Source organism: Diceros bicornis, chromosome 12 (genome assembly GCF_020826845.1).
Source record: "Diceros bicornis minor isolate mBicDic1 chromosome 12, mDicBic1.mat.cur, whole genome shotgun sequence".
Taxonomy (NCBI): domain Eukaryota; kingdom Metazoa; phylum Chordata; class Mammalia; order Perissodactyla; family Rhinocerotidae; genus Diceros; species Diceros bicornis.
Genome location: NC_080751.1, coordinates 16,610,697 through 16,630,595, shown reverse-complemented (window position 1 = coordinate 16,630,595; position 19,899 = coordinate 16,610,697). Strand labels below are relative to the sequence as shown.

General features: G+C 43.9%; 1 protein-coding gene across 2 annotated transcripts in view; it reads right to left on the bottom strand.

Moving 5' to 3' along the window:
* Window positions 1-6,107: 6,107 nt before the first annotated feature.
* Window positions 6,108-19,899, bottom strand: part of EXOC6B (exocyst complex component 6B) — a 588,554-nt gene continuing 574,762 nt past the window's right edge. For both annotated transcript variants that reach the window (XM_058550958.1, XM_058550956.1), the window contains 2 exons: window positions 13,787-13,899; window positions 6,108-9,512 (listed from right to left, as the gene is read on the bottom strand). In XM_058550958.1, coding sequence (XP_058406941.1) covers window positions 9,386-9,512; window positions 13,787-13,899 — 240 coding nt within the window. In that variant the 3' untranslated portion in view covers window positions 6,108-9,385. The remainder of the gene's footprint in view (window positions 9,513-13,786; window positions 13,900-19,899) is intronic.

Below are 19,899 nucleotides of genomic sequence, written 5' to 3'. Positions count from 1 at the left end.
GTAAAGAAAGAACTTTTGGTTTTCAGAGCTTTTTGGATTTCTGAATTGCAGATAAGGGATTTGGATCTGCACTACCAAACTGTCTTATAAAGCTGTCATAGTAATTTATCTTCCTACCCCTGTTTCTTCACATCCTCCCTAGTGTCTGGTAATATCAGACTTCAAGATTTTTGCCAATCTGATGGGTTTACATATTACTTCTATAATTAAAACAAAAAGAAAATGTAGAACACGGAAGGAGAGATCTCATTTGTAACAGTAAAGAAAACATAAAACATCCAAGATTGTACTGAATAAGAAATGTGAAGAATCCAAATGCAGAAAATGCTAAAATGTCAGGGGAATGTAAATGTGATGAACAAATGGACATTTTTTATCACTGTATAGACAGGCTTTGTGTTATAAGGGTGTCATTTGCCTGTACATTATTTTATAAGTGCAATGGAATTCCAATCAAAATCATAATAGAACTTTTAAAACTTGAAAAAAATAATTGTAAAGTTACCCTGGAAGAATAAATATCCAAAAATTCAGGAACATTCTGAAAACAAAAAGTATGATTTAAGAAGTGACTACTAGATATTAAAATAGATTACAAAGATATGGTAATTAAAACACTATGGTAATGGCTCAGAAATAGAGTGATCATGGACCAGTAAAGAAAGTTCAGAAATAGACTCAAGGATAAATGAGAATTTAATATACGATAAAGATGACTTTTAAAAACGAATCAATGCTGTTGTGGGACAACTGGTTAGCCATTTGGAAAAAAAGAAAAAGCTAGATACCTGCCACATTCTTCCTCAAAGTAAATTTCAAATTGGTAAATGGTTAATATATTAAACATGAACTATCGGAAGAAAACATGGGTCAATATTTCTATAGTTTTGAAGACGGGAAAGTCTGATGTGAAATCTAAACATTATAAAGGAAAAGTCTGATAAATTGACATTTCAGAAATGAAAAACCTTCTATATAGCAAAACACCATGTAGTGAATATTATGGTCTACCTCCTCAATATTCCTTCCACCATTTCCCCATTGTGTAGCTGCCATGCAATTTGTTTTGGGGGTGAGTATTAACACCTCTTTATTCCAAATGCCAGGGGTGAGAACTGATTGCTTTAACCTACTAGGGTAATCCTGTTGCCCTTGCCACAGAAATTGGTTCAAGTAACCCTGGTCTAAGCAGTAAACCCATGGCATGGTCTTGATCAAAAAGAACGACATGTTATCCAATTTAGGGCTCTAAATACTGGAGGCTTATGGGACAGAAGGTTCCTTACTCTTCGAAGAGGGCCATTGGAAGTCAGTTTCTGCACAGTGTAGAAAAAATGATAGCCATTTAGTCACCAGGAGGGAAGTGAGATTTAGGATGGCCTTGCTACTTTAAAAGTCACCGTAGAAAAGGAAAGAAACAGGACCTTGACATTTTTTAGTCATTGAATCAAACCAACCCTGAACTACCTTTGGACTTTCAATCAATAAAGTTCCTTTTCTGTGTTGGGTTTTTTGTTACTTGCAAAATAAGGAGTTCTAAATGATATGGACCATGAACAAATTCAAAAGACAAACTGGGAAAAATATTTGTAATGCAAATGACAAATAATTAAAACCCCTAAAATACAAAAAGCTACAAATCAATATGAAAAAGAAAATCTAATTTTTTGTACAAAAGGCAGAATATATAGACAGGCAATTCATACAAAAGGAAATACAAACGACCAACAAACAACACAAATGGATACTTAAGCTCACTATAAATTAAAGAAATGTAAATAAAACAAAGGTAAATCATTTTTTACTTATAAGATTGGCAAGAATGAAAAATATTGATATTACTTAGGGCTGAGGATATATAGAGAAACAGACGCTTTCATATACTATTGGAGAGAGTGTAAATTGGTGATTTTCAAAAGAGTAATACAAAATTTCTATTAACATTTATAGCCTTTAACCAAACAATTCTATTCCTGAAATTTTATGCTATAAAAATACCTAAGCAAGAAGGCAAAGATACATACACGTCTTGCGATATTATTTATAATAGTGAAATACTGGAAACATCTCAAATATTCATCAATCCAAAATTAGTTAAATAAACTAAAAGTACATCCATGCAATGGAAATACTTATGAGCTTCATAAAGGATGAAAAAATCCCATATGTTGCCATGAAAGATGTTTAAGATACATTAAGCGGGAAAGAAATCTGTAATATATACAATGATTATAATTTTTTTGTGGAAAAAAGTCAGTATATACATATTAAAATGATCTGAAAGCATATCATCATACTGTTAACAGTGATTATAAGCGGGAAATGGGATTTTCGCTCAGTGGGGGAAGACTCCAATGCTGGTAGATCCGCACACACACATACACAGGTACCTATACGTATACACAAACACTTACCACCACCGCCAGGACCACATCCTGCCCATCAGGAACTGAACTGCCACTTTGGTTTCTCACCTGACTCAATCTGTTCTCAATCTGTTCTCAACCTGTTCTCAACCTGTTCCCTACTCCACAGTTTACCAAAAGTGGGGTGGTACATGTGTCTAGAGAAGTTTAAAACCATAATAAAACTGACTAAAAGTTGGTTTGCTTTTTATCATGACCGAACACTTTCTAAACAATGTCAGTGACAGGATATTCCTCCAGCGGGGAGTGCTGCTCTCACAGCCCCCTCCCTCGGTAGTGACTGTCCCCACCGTAAGTGTGATTCATTTGGTCATGAGTGCCCATGTGCCATTTGCTGGTCAAGGTGCTGCAGGGGATTCAGACAGGCGTATGATGTCGTCCTGCCTTTGAAGAGCTCACTTTCGAGCAGAAGCATCAGACAAGTACACAGATACGAGAAATCATCAGTCTCTCTGGGGCTCAACTTACTGCCCGCATGACAGCTTCCCCATAGCAGCCTCTCCTCCCCCGCCGCTCCGATGGGCTCTATCCTCACTCCTCCTACCTTGAAGCCCTCATGCCGCCCTGCACCTGAGTCCTTACTGTTTTCCTCACCCTGGAAAAAAAAAAAGAGACTCTTTGATCCTTTGATCTTACTTCTCCCATGCCCATCTTGGCCTCCCTTTGTCTCCAGTGTCCAGATCACCACTTAACCCTCTTCTTTGCTCCTGAGAGTGTTACCTGAAAACTCCCTCCCTGGCATCTTCCCTAAAACCTTGGAAACACACCTGAGAAAAAAAGTGAAATGGTTGCTCAGAACTGGCTATTTGCAAAGCCTTCAGCTGGGCAGTCACAGGCCCCTTTCCTGTGCCCACAGCAGTGGTGTTTCCCCAGCAGGCTTCTCTGGAGAAGGGGCTCACTGGAGAGGGCAGGGCCTTACTCCATCAGCTTTAAAAATAAGCACTCCATGGAATAGAAAGAGAAGCCACCCACCCAGCTTAACCTGAGCCTTGTAACAGAGAGGGGAGAACAAGAGCGAGATCCAATTAATCACCCTCAGAAGCAAAGGTGAAAGTTGAAGATTACGAGACCCATTTAAAGGAGGAAATAGACCCATCATTGAGCCTAGAGAATGGAAGGATTGTTTAGGGCCAGAAAAGCATCTCAATGTTCAGATTCCATTCCTTTTCTGGAGCTTTGGAAAGAGGAAGGTCATAGCTTGGGTTTGGAAGGTACACTTAGCAGTGGGTTCAGACTGGGGTGGGGGTGGGGGTGCTGTTGTTTTGGGTCCAGTTCTGGGCCCACATCCTACTCCCAGGGATTAGGAGTTTCAATCCTCTCTGGGAGTTGATGTGGGCTGGCCGATGAAGGGGTGCCCCCTGTGAGAGAGGCCCCTCCATTACCATCACAACGGCTGATGTCACAGACCCCACAAAGCAGCTGGGGCTCCAAATGCAGGGTAACCCTAACCCCACCAGTGATTGAAACAGATAGAGGGGTAGCTCTCCCATACAATGCCCAGGCCCCCACCGCTCTCCTCCTCCTCCTTGCACTTCCTCAAGAGCCTTTGTCTTCTGGTCCCTTGGGCATGGAGGCTCTCTCATTCCTGGCAAACTCTGCCTGTTAAAGTAAAAACTGAGGCCTCTGGGGAAAGGGTCTGGCACTTTGTCTCCCTCCCTCCCCTTATCTCCCACTAGCTATTCCCCACCCTCATCTGCCTGGTGAGCAGATAAGAAGCCCAGCTATGAGAAAACGTGCAAGCTGGCTTCACATCCGTCTCTGGTTCTGTTCAGTTTTGCTTTCTCCCCCCTCAGAGCATCCCGCAGGGGCTGCTGGTCCTCTCTGGATAAGGCCTTGGGCAAGACATTGTACCAGTCAGTGCTCAGAAGCTATGGGAAATGTTCTGTGGCGTCGAGTTCAGTCTGGCTTTGACAGCCCAAGCCTCTGTACTGGACCCTCTGGTTTGCGATCCCCCTAACCAGCTGGAAGTTTCTGTATTCTCAGAAGTGCAGGGACCTCACGCCCCTCTCAGTACCCTAACCTGGTTTGGGGAGAGAAAGCTAGGAGTGGTGGCTGTACTGGTCTTTTGGTGTGACCTGGGGTTCACTTGGGGGCTCCTGGAAAAGGTGGGTGGCAGAGCTGCAGGTCTTGAGGAATCCGTCAGAACTGTATGCGTCAGGGAGAGGAGGTAACTTCTCAGAGCTTCTGGCTTTCCCTCACGGGAAGATCTACATTTCCAAAGGGATTTGGTTATTATTCAGTATTTTAGTCATGAATCTTTTTTAGACATTGATGAAAGCCATCCATCCACCTTTTATCCAGAAAAATGGGTGGCTGTAACCCTGTGCACACATGTGCATATGTACACACTCATATACACTCCAAAGGTTCACAGACCCTTGGTTAAGAACTCCTGAATTCTAGAAGGAGGTATAAGTTTTGGCACCAAAATGAGAGCAGAGAAGGTTCCAGGTGGTGTTGAGGGGCAGATTCCACCTGAAGGACTGGCTCTACTCTGAGCCAGGCAGTTGGCTGTTTGATCTGAAGAGCTCGTACCTGTTTCACATACAGGTGCTCAAGAGGCCTCCCTACCATCAACCCTGTGCTAGGCTTGGGGAGGGGAAGCCAGGAGGGAGAAAAACTCTGGACACCTCTGTCCAATGCCCAGCCATGAGGTATGTTGCAGAATTGGAGGAGAGCGAGAGGAAGGCCTTAAATAGCACATGTGCTATGGCTAGGTACTGGCTAGGCATTTTGACCATCCATAGCTCATTTACACTTCACAAAACCCCTATAAGTTAGGGACTACTATTCTGCTTTCCCTGATGAGGATTATGAGATTGAGGGAGTTCATTGTTCAAGGTCATCCAGCTAGTAAGTGGCACAGCAGGGACTGAAGCCCAGGTCTCCCAGGCATCAAAGCCCCGTTGCAGTATTCACACTTGTACTGAAGAAATTTTTCCATCCTATTCCCATGGCTTCTGTGCCAGCCTAGGGGGCAAGCAGGCTGAGGGCTGTTACACCATTTCTGGCCTTAGTCACCATGGTTCCAGATGCGTCTACCAGGTCCTTCACTTATCCTCCCGGCACAAACCAGATTCACGCCAACTTTTCACTCTAATGTGGTCTGCACCTAAAATACTCCTGTAGCTTCACAAAGTTTGAATTTAATTCCTTCAAAGTCCAGCTAATTAACATCCTGCTTTCTCTGTGCTGTGTTCCCTGACCAGACCCATTCCTATAGCAGGTCATGATGCCTGTCCCTCTCCCCACAGAGCTCTAAAATAGGCTCATTTCTCCCCTTCCCCCAGCCTGGCTTTGTTCTGGATAATCCTACATCGCCCCGTCTTGACTTAGAGCCATGGCAGGGCGGGTGTTCAAAACACACTGGGCCCCAAGTTGCCTCGGCCGGTCCTCCACATAAATCAGGCATTTCAAAAGTTATTCCTCTTGATGACGAGGCCATGTTAACTGTATAGACAGGAAAACCTAACCCAGTAGTTCGGGATGTTTCCAAGGGCATCTTGCCCTGTCTGGCAGGCAGGCTTTCTCCTCCCCACCAGGCTTTTGCCTGCTCTAGACCTCAGTCCAGTTGAGGAGTGCAATGTCTGTCATCCAGTTCACCAACCACAGCTGCACTGTGTAAAAGAGGCGGAAGAACAAAAAGACCATGAGACAACACCACGGCTTTTGAAACAGGTATGTAGGCTCTCTTGTTTAATAGCAGTTAAAAGAGGAAAATGTACAGGAGAAATAAACATGCTCTTTCCACATAGGAGGTTTTCCACTAATCATGAGGCCCATCTGCATCAGTAGCTTTACTAGTGAGTTTTAAAGAAAAAAGTTCCCTTTAGAGTTAAAAATGGACTCTCCTAAATCTCCTCCATAAATGTGCAACTATTTGTGCAAAATAAAAAGGCCATTTCCAACACATTAGTAAAAAGTAATTGTGAACGCAGGTAAAAAAAAAAAAAAAAAGAGGCAACTGAAGCAGCCAGGAGCAGAGTCCTGGGAGAAGAGAGGCTAAGGTATGGGGATTTCTGGAGCAGGCCCCAGGGAGCGTGCTCAGAGGCCTTATGAGGCAGATCATGGCCAATGCCAATCTTGGGGATAAAGGGCCCTGGGTCTGGGACTTGCTGAGCAAGCACTTGTCAAGTGTGCATTGTGGCTAGGCTGGCTTTGAGGCCTGGGAGACTGTTAGGCCTGGTAAGCAATGGAAACACTCTGGAAGCTGGACATTCCCTTTGCCAATGGGGACTCTGCTGGTTCCAATTTCCAGGTCCTGTTCTTCCTCACTCCCAACAGTTTCATTTACAATCTACTCAAAGAGATTTTCCTATGAATGTTAAAACTATGCAACCTGCTCATATTACTACTGAAACCCACTAGGATCACAAACCAGACTGTCCCTTCAGGAACACTGACCTGGTTTCCCCGAAGGTGGGTAGGCTTCCAGCCACCCAGGGTCTCACCCTCTTATTGAGGTCTCCAGGGCATGTCTATATCTTTGGGCATTTGAGGCCAGATCTGAGGAGTCTGAGGGGCATGGGCACATACGCTTTGCATAAGTTGTCTCAAGGGCTGGCCCAGCTAGAGGCCTATAGACAAAACTAAAAAATCCTACTTCACCAATTCAAACAACTTAGACATTGCTGGTCCCTGCTTTTTACCTTCCCCTGCCCACCAAGAGTGTCTCTACAGACAACTCAGTAGCAGCATGTTGGTTTTGTTAGGGAAGACTGAAGGCAGACTGAGAGGGGAGAAGAGCTCTACTAAGGGGTCCACCCTTATGAGCCTTGAGCTTGAATAAGCTTTTTCTTTAGAGGGACTTCTGTGTGCAAGGTGCAGAGTAACCCTCATTCCTCCACTCTGTTCACTTTTTCCTCTATAGCACAGTTTTTCCAGGGTACAGGTTTGAGACCAGACCAGCAATGATGACTCTCGAAAAAAACAAAATTTGTGACACGCTTAAGGTTCTCCATTCCAAGTCTCAGCCCTCAAAGCTGAAGACATCTGGCAGCAAACTGGGGCTAGTGAAGGAGAGTGTTCTGGGCCCTTAAGCAATAGGACTTCAGATTAGTGTACTCATTTCTCACGCTTTTTCAATAAAGACCAGGGCTTTGGAGATGGTATCTTGGGTCTCATTCCCATGGGCCCATGCCTTCTCTTGGCTTCTGAAGTTCTAAGTGGCAGCACTCATCCCTGACCCTCATCCTAAGACCCTGGGACAATTGCCTAGCCCTCAGGATGAGCCTCAGAAGCTTTCTGCAGAGCTCGCATGCAGCCTGGTCTCTCCAACTTTGAGGAAGGCTGCATGTCTGTGTGCACACTCTCTTCCTCACAGTTTTCAAGCTGTGATAGGATGGGGGGTTGGGGGTGGGGAGTGAAAAAGGAACCACTGCCTTCCCCAGAAGCAACTCAGTAGCTGACAAAGGTAGTGAAGAATTCTGTTTGATGCGTTTCTCCTCCCACTAATCCAAGCTGGAAATGCCTGTGTGGCTTATTTGTCATTGTTTGGTGATGCACAATTATACTCTTGCCAGTAGCCATAGTGCTTCCTGAAGAGTCTTAAAGTGCAGGTTCTTCTCACTGACCTCATAGCAAATCCCTTGCATTAAGTCTCAGGAGCCCACTTGGGACAGAGGACACAGCCTCCAAGCTAGCTGCCCCTGGCTTCCTGTGCAAACTCCAGAGTTTCGGGGATAGGATTATAGACAATCTTTCTCAGATGAGGCCAAAAGATGGCTATGGGGATCTCAAAAGAGGATAGAAGCCTTGGGCTATAGCAAGAAGAGCTTCATAGCCAGCACAGGACTTAATGAGGGACAGCTGGGCCAGAGGCAAAAACCACTAGCCATGGTTGGCCCTGTTGCCTTCAGGGTGACAGTGGTTCCATCCCTAGAGGCATCCAATCCGGCTGTGGCTGCCCCCACAGTGCAGAGCTGGCGACATATCCTTTCAAGATGGTGGCCATAAAGTTGGTTTTAAAACACAAAGGAACAATCCCAAGTTATCTTCTGGTTTTACCCAAGGGTGAAGTAAGGGCCATTTTCAGGCTTCTGGAATCTGATCTATCCCAATGACACTGCTGGAGGAGGTCAGGTCTGAGCCTCTCTGTAAAGACCTATGGAAATAACTGTTGACCTATGCCCTGAACCAAGTGCCCTGACCCTCAAAGAAGGAAATGAGATGAATGGGGAAGGGACAGAGCCTCTGATTCTATTCACACTGGCTTTCAAGATCCAGGAAAACTCTTGGTGTGGGGGCAACTTGCAGTTAGTCATCGGGTCCAAATATTATCACTGCATACTTAGCTCTATCCTGCCCCAGAAAAATTAGCAGTAAAAGCATTGGGTTAGATCTAGGCTAAAGAAACAGCCATACTTCCGGGACTGGAGTGAAGCTGTCATCTTGCCACATGCCACGCTTGTTCACCAGCCAATGACAGTCAGTGGACTGAGGAGATGAACCTCCAGAACTGTGTGCTGGTCTTTCATTTACTAAATAGTAATGTTTTCCAGGTCCTTTCCTTGTGTGAAGAAGAATCAGCCCCCACCATGCGGTGAATGGGGGACCCAGGAGTGTACAGGAGATACTGTACTATCCTTTTGCTGACTCACCTTACCGCCCAGTGCCAAGTACCCATTTGTTTGTGTAGTTCCTGAGCTCCACACCTAAGCTCTAGAGCCATGGATGAAAGGTGGTTCATCATACTGGGATTGATGACACCACCATCTCTAGGATAATACAGAGAGTATAGTATAACTTCCCCTGAGTCCCAGCCTAGCGACATCTCATGTACTTGCTTATTCTTGTGCCTCTTTTACTATAGGGAAAGGTTATGTGAATACTGTACATAGGTTATTAAAAAAATACATTTGCTCTCTTTGAAGAAGAATGCACAAATGCATGGCCAGCCAGGGCTGGGCCCAGGACTGTGGGGCTGCAGCAAGCAGCCTCTGTGGGCCTGAGGCCAGCCTTCATGAGTGGTGGCTGCTGATGAGTCCCCGAAGCTGCTTGGCCACAGTGTCAATCAATTTCTGCTTGTCTCGCTCATTTTTCCGAAACTGTGCAAACATGTTGTTCTTGCGGCTAGTGTCCTTCATCCTAAACAGAAGGAAAGAAAGAGAACAAAATGTTTGAGGAGAAAACAGTGTTAGGAGACCTTGCAGGAGGTAGAATGGCACAGTGTATCTTCACCACCACTCAGAGTTGAGGGAGTCCAGAATATTTCCATTGTCAGGCCCATACTTACCTACCAGGCAGGAAGCTGTCCTGCTGGCACCCACAGCCCTCCCAACTTTGGAAAATAGTCAAGAGCCAGCTATGGAAGGGCCAACCCTCTTATCGTTCATACCCACCCCACAAAATTCATTCCCTTCTGTCTTCAGGTATGCACCTGTTATAGGTATCTGGGACATGCTACAGCCCTGATGGTCAATAGGCTCTTACAGAATGTCTAGGATCCATTTACCACCTAATAGCCTACTAAATCCTGCTGGGACCTTAGAGCTAGCATTTGAAAGGTAGAGCAGAAAAATGCTCTTAACTAGCAATTCTGAGAGAACGTAACTGAAAGCCACTGTATTTCTAAACCTCATTCTAGCTGGTTACTCTATCCCATCCCTAACAAAACTAATGGCTTGACTGATCTCTTATTTTTTGTTTCAGAGTAAGGACCCAGAGCGGTGAGGTGGCTAAGCGGGCATGGTGCTGGGGAAAGCAAGTGCCAAAAGGCTGGGCCATCCTCTCAGTCGGTAAACCAGGGCTTTAGCAAGAGAAGACCCTGAGTTCTCAATGGCTGTCTATATCCTCAGATATTGACCTTTGGAGAACATTTTATTACTGGGTCATGCTAAAGCTCCAGAGATGACATATTCCTAGAGCACAAACCATGGGCAGTTCTGGCCACTGGTTCTGTCAGATGGAGAGACCTAACTGGGAAGCATGGATAAAGAAAGTCAAGGCCAGGCTGACGCCACAGAAACTCCCAAGTCTGACTAAGCTGTTGTGACAATACAGGAATCTGCTACCCTCTGTGGAGGGCCCATAACCCCTGCCATCTGTTGGTGATTGTTAACTCTGGCCCCAGCCTCTGCACAGGACCTCCAGCCCACAGATGGATCTAGTGTTAGAGAATTAAGAACACTGCTCAGATCAATTTCTCCCTGGGGTAGGGGTAGGCAGGTCTTTACCACTGCCCAGAAGCTGGGCCAGCTCTCTGGCTTCATAGCTCCTGGGCTACATGGAGACAGGCTAGAAGAGGTGAGCGAAGGAACCTGGCACTGGGAGTAAACTACTCCCAGGCATACCTCCCAAGGGTCTTTGGCCAATCCTGGCCCATTTTTTTCTGTGGGGTGGCCTGGTGCAGAGGGGTAGCTTAGAGGCCAGTGGGTCAAAAGGCCAAAGATCCCACAGTGCATTTATATCCATGTGGTAAGGAGGTTCTGATGAGCAGTATAGCTGGATGGCTCTGGCTGACAGTGACAGCCACAAACGAATTGAGACTTCTCTCTCTGATCTAAGCTTAAACGGCCTTCAGGCTGGAATTACTCATCAAGCAAACTCAGAACACTGATACAAGGTACAACCACCCACATGTGGAGGCTTGTGCTTGGAAGGAGGAAGAAGGAGACGTGACAGAGGTTTAGAGGTTTAGGTTGAAAAGAAAGCACAAGGGTCCCCAAGGCTATGATGACTATTGTGTTTGGTTCCTTACAAATTAGTCGCACAATTATGTTTGTGGAACTGGCCTGGTTTTAGATTACTTATCACAGAGAAGGACTCCTTTTTCTTTGTTGGATATGCTATAAATCTAAACAAAACCAACACAAAACAAAACAAAAAAGAAAGAAAGAAGAAAGGAAGAAAAACACTTCCTACACTTATAGGACATTTAATTTAACGTGCTATATGATCATTAGTTTCATGACTCCTCAAAGCAGCCCAGAAAGAGGCAGCCAGAGCTAGCTTTTAGCTCCCATAGGGAAGCTCCAGCAACAAGGGAGGAGAAAGGGAAGAAGAGGGTAGTCTCTGAGCCCCAGAGGCTAGGATTTCTTGGCCATTAAGGCCTGGAGTTGTGATTACTCAAAAGGTAAACTCAAGTGCCCTGAGGGCTGATGGTGGCCTGCTGGTTTGTACCCTGGAATGCTCCAAAACCAAGGAGAGCCCTCCCCACTTCCTATCCCATTCTATAAGCCCAGGATCCTGATCTATTTTGGCTATGGCCACCTCTCAATGACACAGAGGCCTCTTCTTTTCCTGAATGTCCTCAGCAGGTCTTTGGGTATTTCCACGTCTCACCCTGCTAAGAAGTGCGAGGTTGAAAAGGAGAGAATGTCAAGCTCTGGTGGAACGGCTGGCTGTGGGGAAAGCAGGAATGGGTCAGCTAAAGGGACCGATTCCTATGAGGCTGGGAAACACAGATTTTAGTGATCTGGGTGGGCTTTGGCCCTACTGTGTTTGGAAGGAAGCTTTTAAACACTGCTGATAGCTAGGGCTAATAAGCACATGGCTTTGTTGCCAGCTAGGCCTCCAGAATGCTACAGAGAAGCCGATTATTGTACTCGACTGTTGATCCACAGAAAATGGATGAACCAGTACTTCTTGGAGCTGGAGGTTTTCAGGAACAGAGGAGTAAAGGACTATTGAGAGAGGGAACTGGCTGAAGGGAATCCCAGAGCTCATTTGGACACATAATGAATAAGACATCTAAGCACCAACTCAAAGGTCAAAATGCTCCCCATTTCAGCTGGGTACTGAGAATGCTGGGATTAGGCCTTGCCTCTAATAGAGAGTCTTCCACGGGAGACATAGGTTCCAGATCTTAAAGCCATGGGCCTTACCACCAGGAGGTAAGGGAGACTGCTGAGGAGTTCCCTCTGTCAGGGCTGAATTTCAGGCTCTCCACTAGCAAGAGTGTTGAGTGTGCCAGGAAGCTGAGTGGGAACAACCCTTTACCTGGCACCAATGGGGGAAAAATCCTGCCACCACTCCCAGCCCCAAAGGAATTGGTAAGCCAAGGGTCACTCTAAGGACCAACGGTAGAGGAGGCAGCCAGCCAGTTGGGACCAGGCTGGTTTAGTAGATTAGTATGTCAGGGTGGGGACAACTCACAGGGTAGGGATTTTAGTGTAGTCATTAGTGTCAATGAGGAAACCAGAAGGACTTGCCTCAAAGTGATGGAAAAGGCCCAAGTGAATAATATACTTACTCTCTAGATATCCTAGGGAGGAAGGTCATTGGGAGAGAGAACCATGGGAAACAAAGTTAAAATGGAAACATCAGTCTCTATCTTGGTCTGGAGAAAGTTGCATTCTGGGCTCTTAGTTTCCTGGCTCCAAACACATACCTCTGCATCCAGCTCTTACCCACTCTCCATCTCCTCCCCTTCTCTCCCCCTATCATACTGCATAGTAGGAAGGATATACCTTAGCCTCTCTTTCTGGTTAAGGCTCCACTGACCTCCTAGACTCTGATCCTTGCCTTCCTAGGATTTGAGACCTGTTTGACTGGCCATATATATAGACTTGCTCTACTGCCTAGATGCAGGGTACTCTTCTAAAAAGCTTCTAAGAAGCTGGGGTTAACTAGTTTGGTGATAAGAAAAAGTTTCCCTTTTACTGAGTCTTGGTCTCTGGCCTGCCAGCTCTCAACTAGATTAGCAAAAGCCAGAGCCAGGCTGCAACGTGGGGCAGATCCCAGCAACTGGGTGACATGTTGGTTAGCTGTGAGATGTTCTGGAGCTGGCTAACCCAATCTCAGTGGTAGCACCTCAGCTTCAGAGATGCTACAGCTCTGTGGCAGCAACCTTTGTGGGCTAGTGACTGCCTAAGGCAAGAATTAGACACCTTCTCCAGCAAAGCTTTCTTGGGACACACCACAGTAAAGCTCAATTTGGCAGGTGGCAGAAGGGGGTGCAGGTGAAAATTTCAGTAATTATGAGAGCTTCTCTGCTAGGAATCAGAGAAGCCATCTGTTCTACGGGGCTGGTCTATCCATCATCATACCCCAAATGGTTGGGGCCAGCCTCACTTTGTTCACCAGGCTGGCCTGAGCCCCAAATGAAGGCATCTTCCTTTCTTCTCTTGTCATCTGTAGTTAAAGATATGCTGCCACATTGAGCTCCAAGGTAATGTCAGAATCCAACTGACCCATACTTGGCCTAACTTGTTGGGGCTCAGGAATTTAAGAGGCTACAAGAGGAAGACTGGCCTGCCAGTCCAATGATGGAGAGTGCTAATAGTACCTACAGCAACTTCAAGAACAGGGCCTCTGTGCTATCTTTTCAAGGTATTGGCAAAGAGAAAATTATCTCCTACACCAAACCCCCATCTATATCTCCCCACCTCCCAACACAGACCACTGGACTGGGTACTCACTTCTCAAGCAGGGTCAGAGCTGTCACTGGGTTTACCCGGAGGTACTTGCAGTTGGGCTGACCATAGTCAGCAAGGTAGGTTGACCAATCCCACTGGATGAAGAGATCCAAAAGCTGTAAAATACCCAAATCCCCACCCCAGGGATTAATCAGATAGACAAGACAAACCAGGATCTTAGAAACCCCTATCATCCTTCATTACCAGTTAATAGTAGATTTGAAAAATAAAAATGTAGTAAGAGAAGGGCTGACCCGTTGGCACAGTGGTTAAGTTTGCACGCTCCACTTTGGTGGCCCGGGGTTTGTGGGTTCAGATCCTGGGTGCGGACCTACGTACCACTTATCAAACCATGCTGTGGCGGCCTCCCATACGCAAAATAGAGGAAGATGGGCACAGATGTTAGCTCAGGGCCAATCTTCATCAGCAAAAAGAGGAAGATTGGCAACGGATATTAGCTCACGGCCAATCTTCCTCACACAAAAAAACAAGGTAGTAAGAGAAAGAATGGCTACAGACTGTACTGTGACTAAGAAAATAAATCAGTAATCATTAGAAGGCAGAGTCATTTCTGTCATAAACACTGTAATGTTGCTGAGCCTAATGCCAGCAGTTAGCTCTCAGAGGCAGGCCTGTAAAGAAACTAACACTGGACTGAATCAAAACACAAGACTATCATAATAATCACTCACTTATTCATTTAATAAATACTTATCAAATGCCTTCCATGTACCAAGCACCATTCTAGGAGCTCAGTATTCAACAAAGAACAAATAAAGGTGGCTGTAGTCCAGTGCCACATATGCAATTGTATGAGCTTTGAGGTTAAAAGGTCTGGGTTCAAGTACCAGTTTCATGTCTTGCTGCATTGACTTTGCCCAAGTTATACTCAGTTGATACAGACAGATACACATGTCTATATACAAACAGGACACACAGACAACACAGAAACACTGAACCAAGGCATAAATGGATCACATAGCATTTACATGAGGCAATATGTGTTACACCTATGTGGACACTGGCTGAGCAGATGGAAACCAGGGCTATGGTAGGTCAGGACTGAAAAATAGGCTTAGTTCACTATTGAGGATGCAGAGTCTGGAACTGCAGTTATGAGTGTAAAAGAGGAGTGCCAAGAACCCAGATGTGTATTTATAAGAAAATAATGAGAGTTTTCTGAGGGTAAAGTGAGTTCTCAGACCGGGGGAGATTTTGACTTGGAGAAACTAAATAAATCTTGTCAAATTTCCTAGCCAGTTTTAGCCTCAGGCATCACTCTAACAAATATTTAAAAACTATAACTGAGTAAAGCTAAAAAAAAAAAAAAAAAAAAATCAGTGCATTTCAAAGGTAGAGGTGATGAAAGGGAAGCTGTTAGGTCCCCTCTATAAGCTTCTAGAGGGAGCATAGTCCCAGATTCACATCATTGTATAGAAGGAGGGCCCTCTAAACAGTCTTTCTAGCAATGAGAAACATATAAATGTTTTTTGACTCATGACATTTCCTATTTCTCCCTTTCCAAGAGATAACTGCTGATGGAGACAAGGAGATGGCTGTCTCTCTGTGCAGAACAAAGGCAGAGAGGCCCCGAGTCAAATCCAATGCCAGAGCCTGGGCTCCAGGCACACCTCCTCCCCTGTCTGTCCTCACGGCGCAGCTGGGCAAACAGGCAGTGTGGGCCTTGCCCTGCTTGGAAGCCTCCTCTTCCATCCATTCTTTTAGAATAGCTGTTATGAACTTCCTCAGGCAGGATGGGAATTGGCTGAAGTCCCAAGTCGAAAACTAAGAAAAGCCCATAGACCCTCAGCCAAGAAAGGAATGTTAAAGATGAGAGGAGAGAGGGAGAGAGACAAACAGATACATTGGTTGGTCTGGCCAGTGTGGCCCCAAAAGGCCCTCTCAGGCCTCTTTTAGGTCATGCCTATTTTAGTTGGCAAGTAAAAGGGCTTCTACCACTTCCTTTTGCTGCCTCGAGGCCTCACAGAGCTCTCCTTTAGAAGAGAATTTTTCCTGACTTTCCTACTCTAACTTTGGTATTTCTGTCCTGTAGTGTCCAAAGACCATGCAAGATAGTTCCTCTTTACTTGCTCCTAGCGAGCAAGCTAGACACTCAGAGTGTCCCTTATTCTAAAGTTCTTCTAGTACTGTGCTTTATAAATATGTTTATGCTTGTCCCCCAAATCTCAGGAAAAATTATGAAAAAGGATAGAATTTTTTAATTAAAATTTTTTCTCAGAAAAATGTAAAAAACCTTATACTGTTTGCACACTAGGGAGCTAATAAAAGAAAGGTGAATGAACAACAAATAAGTTTAATTGGAAAAATTTGAAAACCTGATTTCTTAAAACTCTTTTAGGTATCACTTTTCAGATGTGGACATATACATGCATTTATAAAACTACCTTCTTTATTAATGAATTCCTAATTTCTGTGATGGAATTAATGGTATCAGTATTTTCTGATTTATTGCAAAGAACACCATGTCTTTCTGGCTGATGAAACCTGGGTAAATTACCAATGGGGTGTGGAGGGCAGCTCATGACTTAGCTCTAAGATTTCCTAATCTTCCTGCCAAAGTCTCTCAATACCAGTACTGAGCCTAAGAGCTCTGGGATGACAAGCTCCCTAATTGACCGCACTCCAGGCATGGAAGCGACACACTCTATTAAGCTCAACCAGTAGGAGCCTGTAGATCACACTCTGGGTCCGTATTGCTTCCACAGTCCTTTAGGGTGGTCTATATCTAGGTCTCCTAGCCTCCTCTGAGAGAGATGGACATAGACTGGAGTGTGGGGGGTAGTTAACTAAGCTAGCTGCCTGGGAGCACAGTTCTACTGGATTCCATAGAACAGTGTTAGACTAAGAGGCCAGGAGAACCAGCAGGCCTATTGATCAATACACCATTTTGATTTTCAGACTATGACTTTCAAAGGTGGATCAGGTCCTCCCAGCCTGGTTCTCCACATACCATGGCCTTGTTAGATCTCAGTAATGTCTCTCTCAGGATGCAGAACATTCAGTCATCGCTAACAATCACATTCTTCTTTATTTTTTAAATTTTCCATTTAGAAATAATTTCAAATTTATCAGAAAGTTGCAAGAGTAAGCATATTACAAAGAATACCATGCACCCTCCACCCAGATCCATCCGTTGTCAACATTTTATCCTATATGCTCCATCATTTGTGTTCTCTCTCTCTCTTTACACACATGTGCACATGTCATATTTCTTTTCTGAGTCTCTTGAGAATAAATTGCATATATCATGGCTCTTTATCCCCAGATACTTCAGTGTTCCTAAGAATTAGGGATATTCTCTTACATAATCACACTATAATTATTAACTTCAGTAAATTTAATATGGATACTGTCCATATTTTAATTTTATAAATTGACCCAATAATGTCCTGTATAGCCTTTTTTTTTTTTGCTTCACTGTATCATATAGTTTAGGATTAGGTATTACATTTAGTTGTCTATTTAGTCTCCTTTAATCTGGACTATTTCCACAGCCTTTTTCTTTCTTATATGATATTGACATTTTTGAAGAATATAGTCGCCTGCCTTCTTTTTTCCTCCTCAGTTTTGTTTTTTCTAATGCTTTCTCATAATATTTAAGACATGCAGAATACTACATAAGTGATGCTATGTCCTCCTCAGGGTATCACATCTGGAGGTATGCAACGTTCTTTTGTCTCATTGGGGATATTAATTTTGATCACCCAGTTAAGATGTTGTCTGATTTCTCCACTGTTTATGTATTATGTTTTCCTTTGCAAATAGTAAGCATTTGAGGAGACAATTTAAGATCATGCAAATAGACTGCTCCTGATTAAAATTTCTCCTTAGATTTAGCATTCATTGAGGATTCTTGTCTGATTCAGTCTTTACTATGATGGTTGCAAACTAATGACATTCCAACTTCATCCTTCCCCCTACACATTATCAGTTGTTACTCAGCATTCTACTGTAAGCAAGTGCTCTCCCTTCTCCCCCATTAATTTACCTATTTATTATTGGTATGGATTCATGGGTTCCCATTTTTTCAATGGCTTACATTCATTACTATATCTAATTATTTTGGTGCTCAAATTGTCCCAGATTTGGCAAGTGGAAGCCCCTTCAGGCTGGCGCCTGTGTCCTTGTGACATGCCCCCATAATTTTTTGGAACACTTCTTTACTTTCTGGCATAATAAGGTGCTGCATGCTCATCTTGCATCTACTGTGCTCCAGCTCTGTAATCAGCCATTTCTCTGAGAAGGCCTGGTTTCTTTTAGTAGGAATGTTATTAGAGATCAAGATTTGGGTGCTAGGTGTGCTCACTGCTACTGTAGTGTCTTTGTTCATTGCTACTGGGGGGCAATCTGTGGAGAGCTAAGCCCTTTCAGCAGACAAAACTAGGAAATATATAAACACACATGTATATGTGTGTATGTATATGTATATGTGTATATATACACATACATATATACGCATACACACACGACACATGCACACATATAATACATACATACATGTGCACTTATACAAGTATGTACACACACATATTTTAAAAATCATGACTTTACACCAATATACCTCCAATTCTAATCATTCTCACAGAGTCCTTTCTTGCCTTCCTCTTTTCCATATACGTATGTGCTTTCTTCCACAGTGAGAATCCTGGCTCTCAACAACATCATCTCATTTTCTAACATGCTCAATCCTATATCTAAAATAGGTTCAGAATTGTTTGTACATAACACTATAATAAAAAAATCCTACTAAAAAAAGAGTTCAAGATTCTCCCTCCCATCCCAAGACTGAGTTGAGTGTGTACAATGAAATACCATGTTCATAAGTCACTTGGATTAGCTCTTTTTTATTTTCCCTTCAGTTTAGTTATGGTATTCATCTAAATGCAACTTAGTTCATTTGTTTCCATTTGCTTTTAGTTTTAGACTCCTCTCTGCCATCCTTATTAATTTAATATTTTTTAAATATGTAGGCCATTAACACGGTTCCAAAAGTCAAAACTACACAAAAAAGTTAAGTCAGAGAAGTGTCACTCCTTCCCTCATTGTATCTCTTTTACCCCAATGCCTCCCATGCCTTATAGGTAACCAACTCCACTGTTTTAGATTTGTCCTTCCTATGTTTCTATTTGTAAAGATAAGGAGATAAATGTATATTTTGTTATTTCCCCTTCCTTCTTTCACAGAAAGTAGCATCCTATATACGCACTTTTAAGGCATCCTATTTCTCGATGTTGATAAGTAGGTGGCGGATGGAGAAGCAACTGGAAGAGGAGGGTCAGAGGCAGGAGACTGAACTTAAGATCAATATTCCTCAAACTTTATTACTGGAGTATCACCTTTGCAATGTTTACCATATATTCATGCTACGTGTCCTATTTACTTAACTTTTTTTTCTTTGTATTGATTCATGTTTTGATCATAAGAAAAATTTATTTATTTATTTTTTTAAGATTTTATTTATTTTCCCCCCAAAGCCCCAGTGGATAGCTGTATGCCATAGCTGCACATCCTTCTAGTTGCTGTATGTCGGACGCGGCCTCAGCGTGGCCGGACAAGCAGTGCGTTGGTGCGCGCCCGGGATCCGAACCCGGGCCGCCAGCAGCGGAGCGCCAGCACTTAACCGCTAAGCCACGGGGCCGGCCCATCATAAGAAAAATTTAAAAGCACACTTCACATCACTATTATAAATGGGAAACCACTCTTACTTGCCATAAATAGAAGATAACTCAAATACTAGCACTACAATGAGACATTCTCTCTGTTATCACAAAGACTAAAAAGGAATAGCTTTCTTACATGATTTATTGTTTAATGATGCATCTGGGTACTATCTAAACCTGTATCTCAAGTACCACTTTATATGGCCTTCTGTACCTCCAGTATTCCATCCACCCCATGTTTTGGGATTAATTTGTGATTTCAGCCAAGAGTTGAGCCATGTCTGTGTGCCTGAAATAGAGTTAAGTGGTCTATGTGTATAAAGAAGCACTCATGACAGAAGTCTTAGCCAAGCATCAGTCTCATTATAAAAGAAGATCAGTGTACACACGGGTGCTGTGTCTGGGGCTGGTCAGGAGGGTCCACAGCCAAGGGTC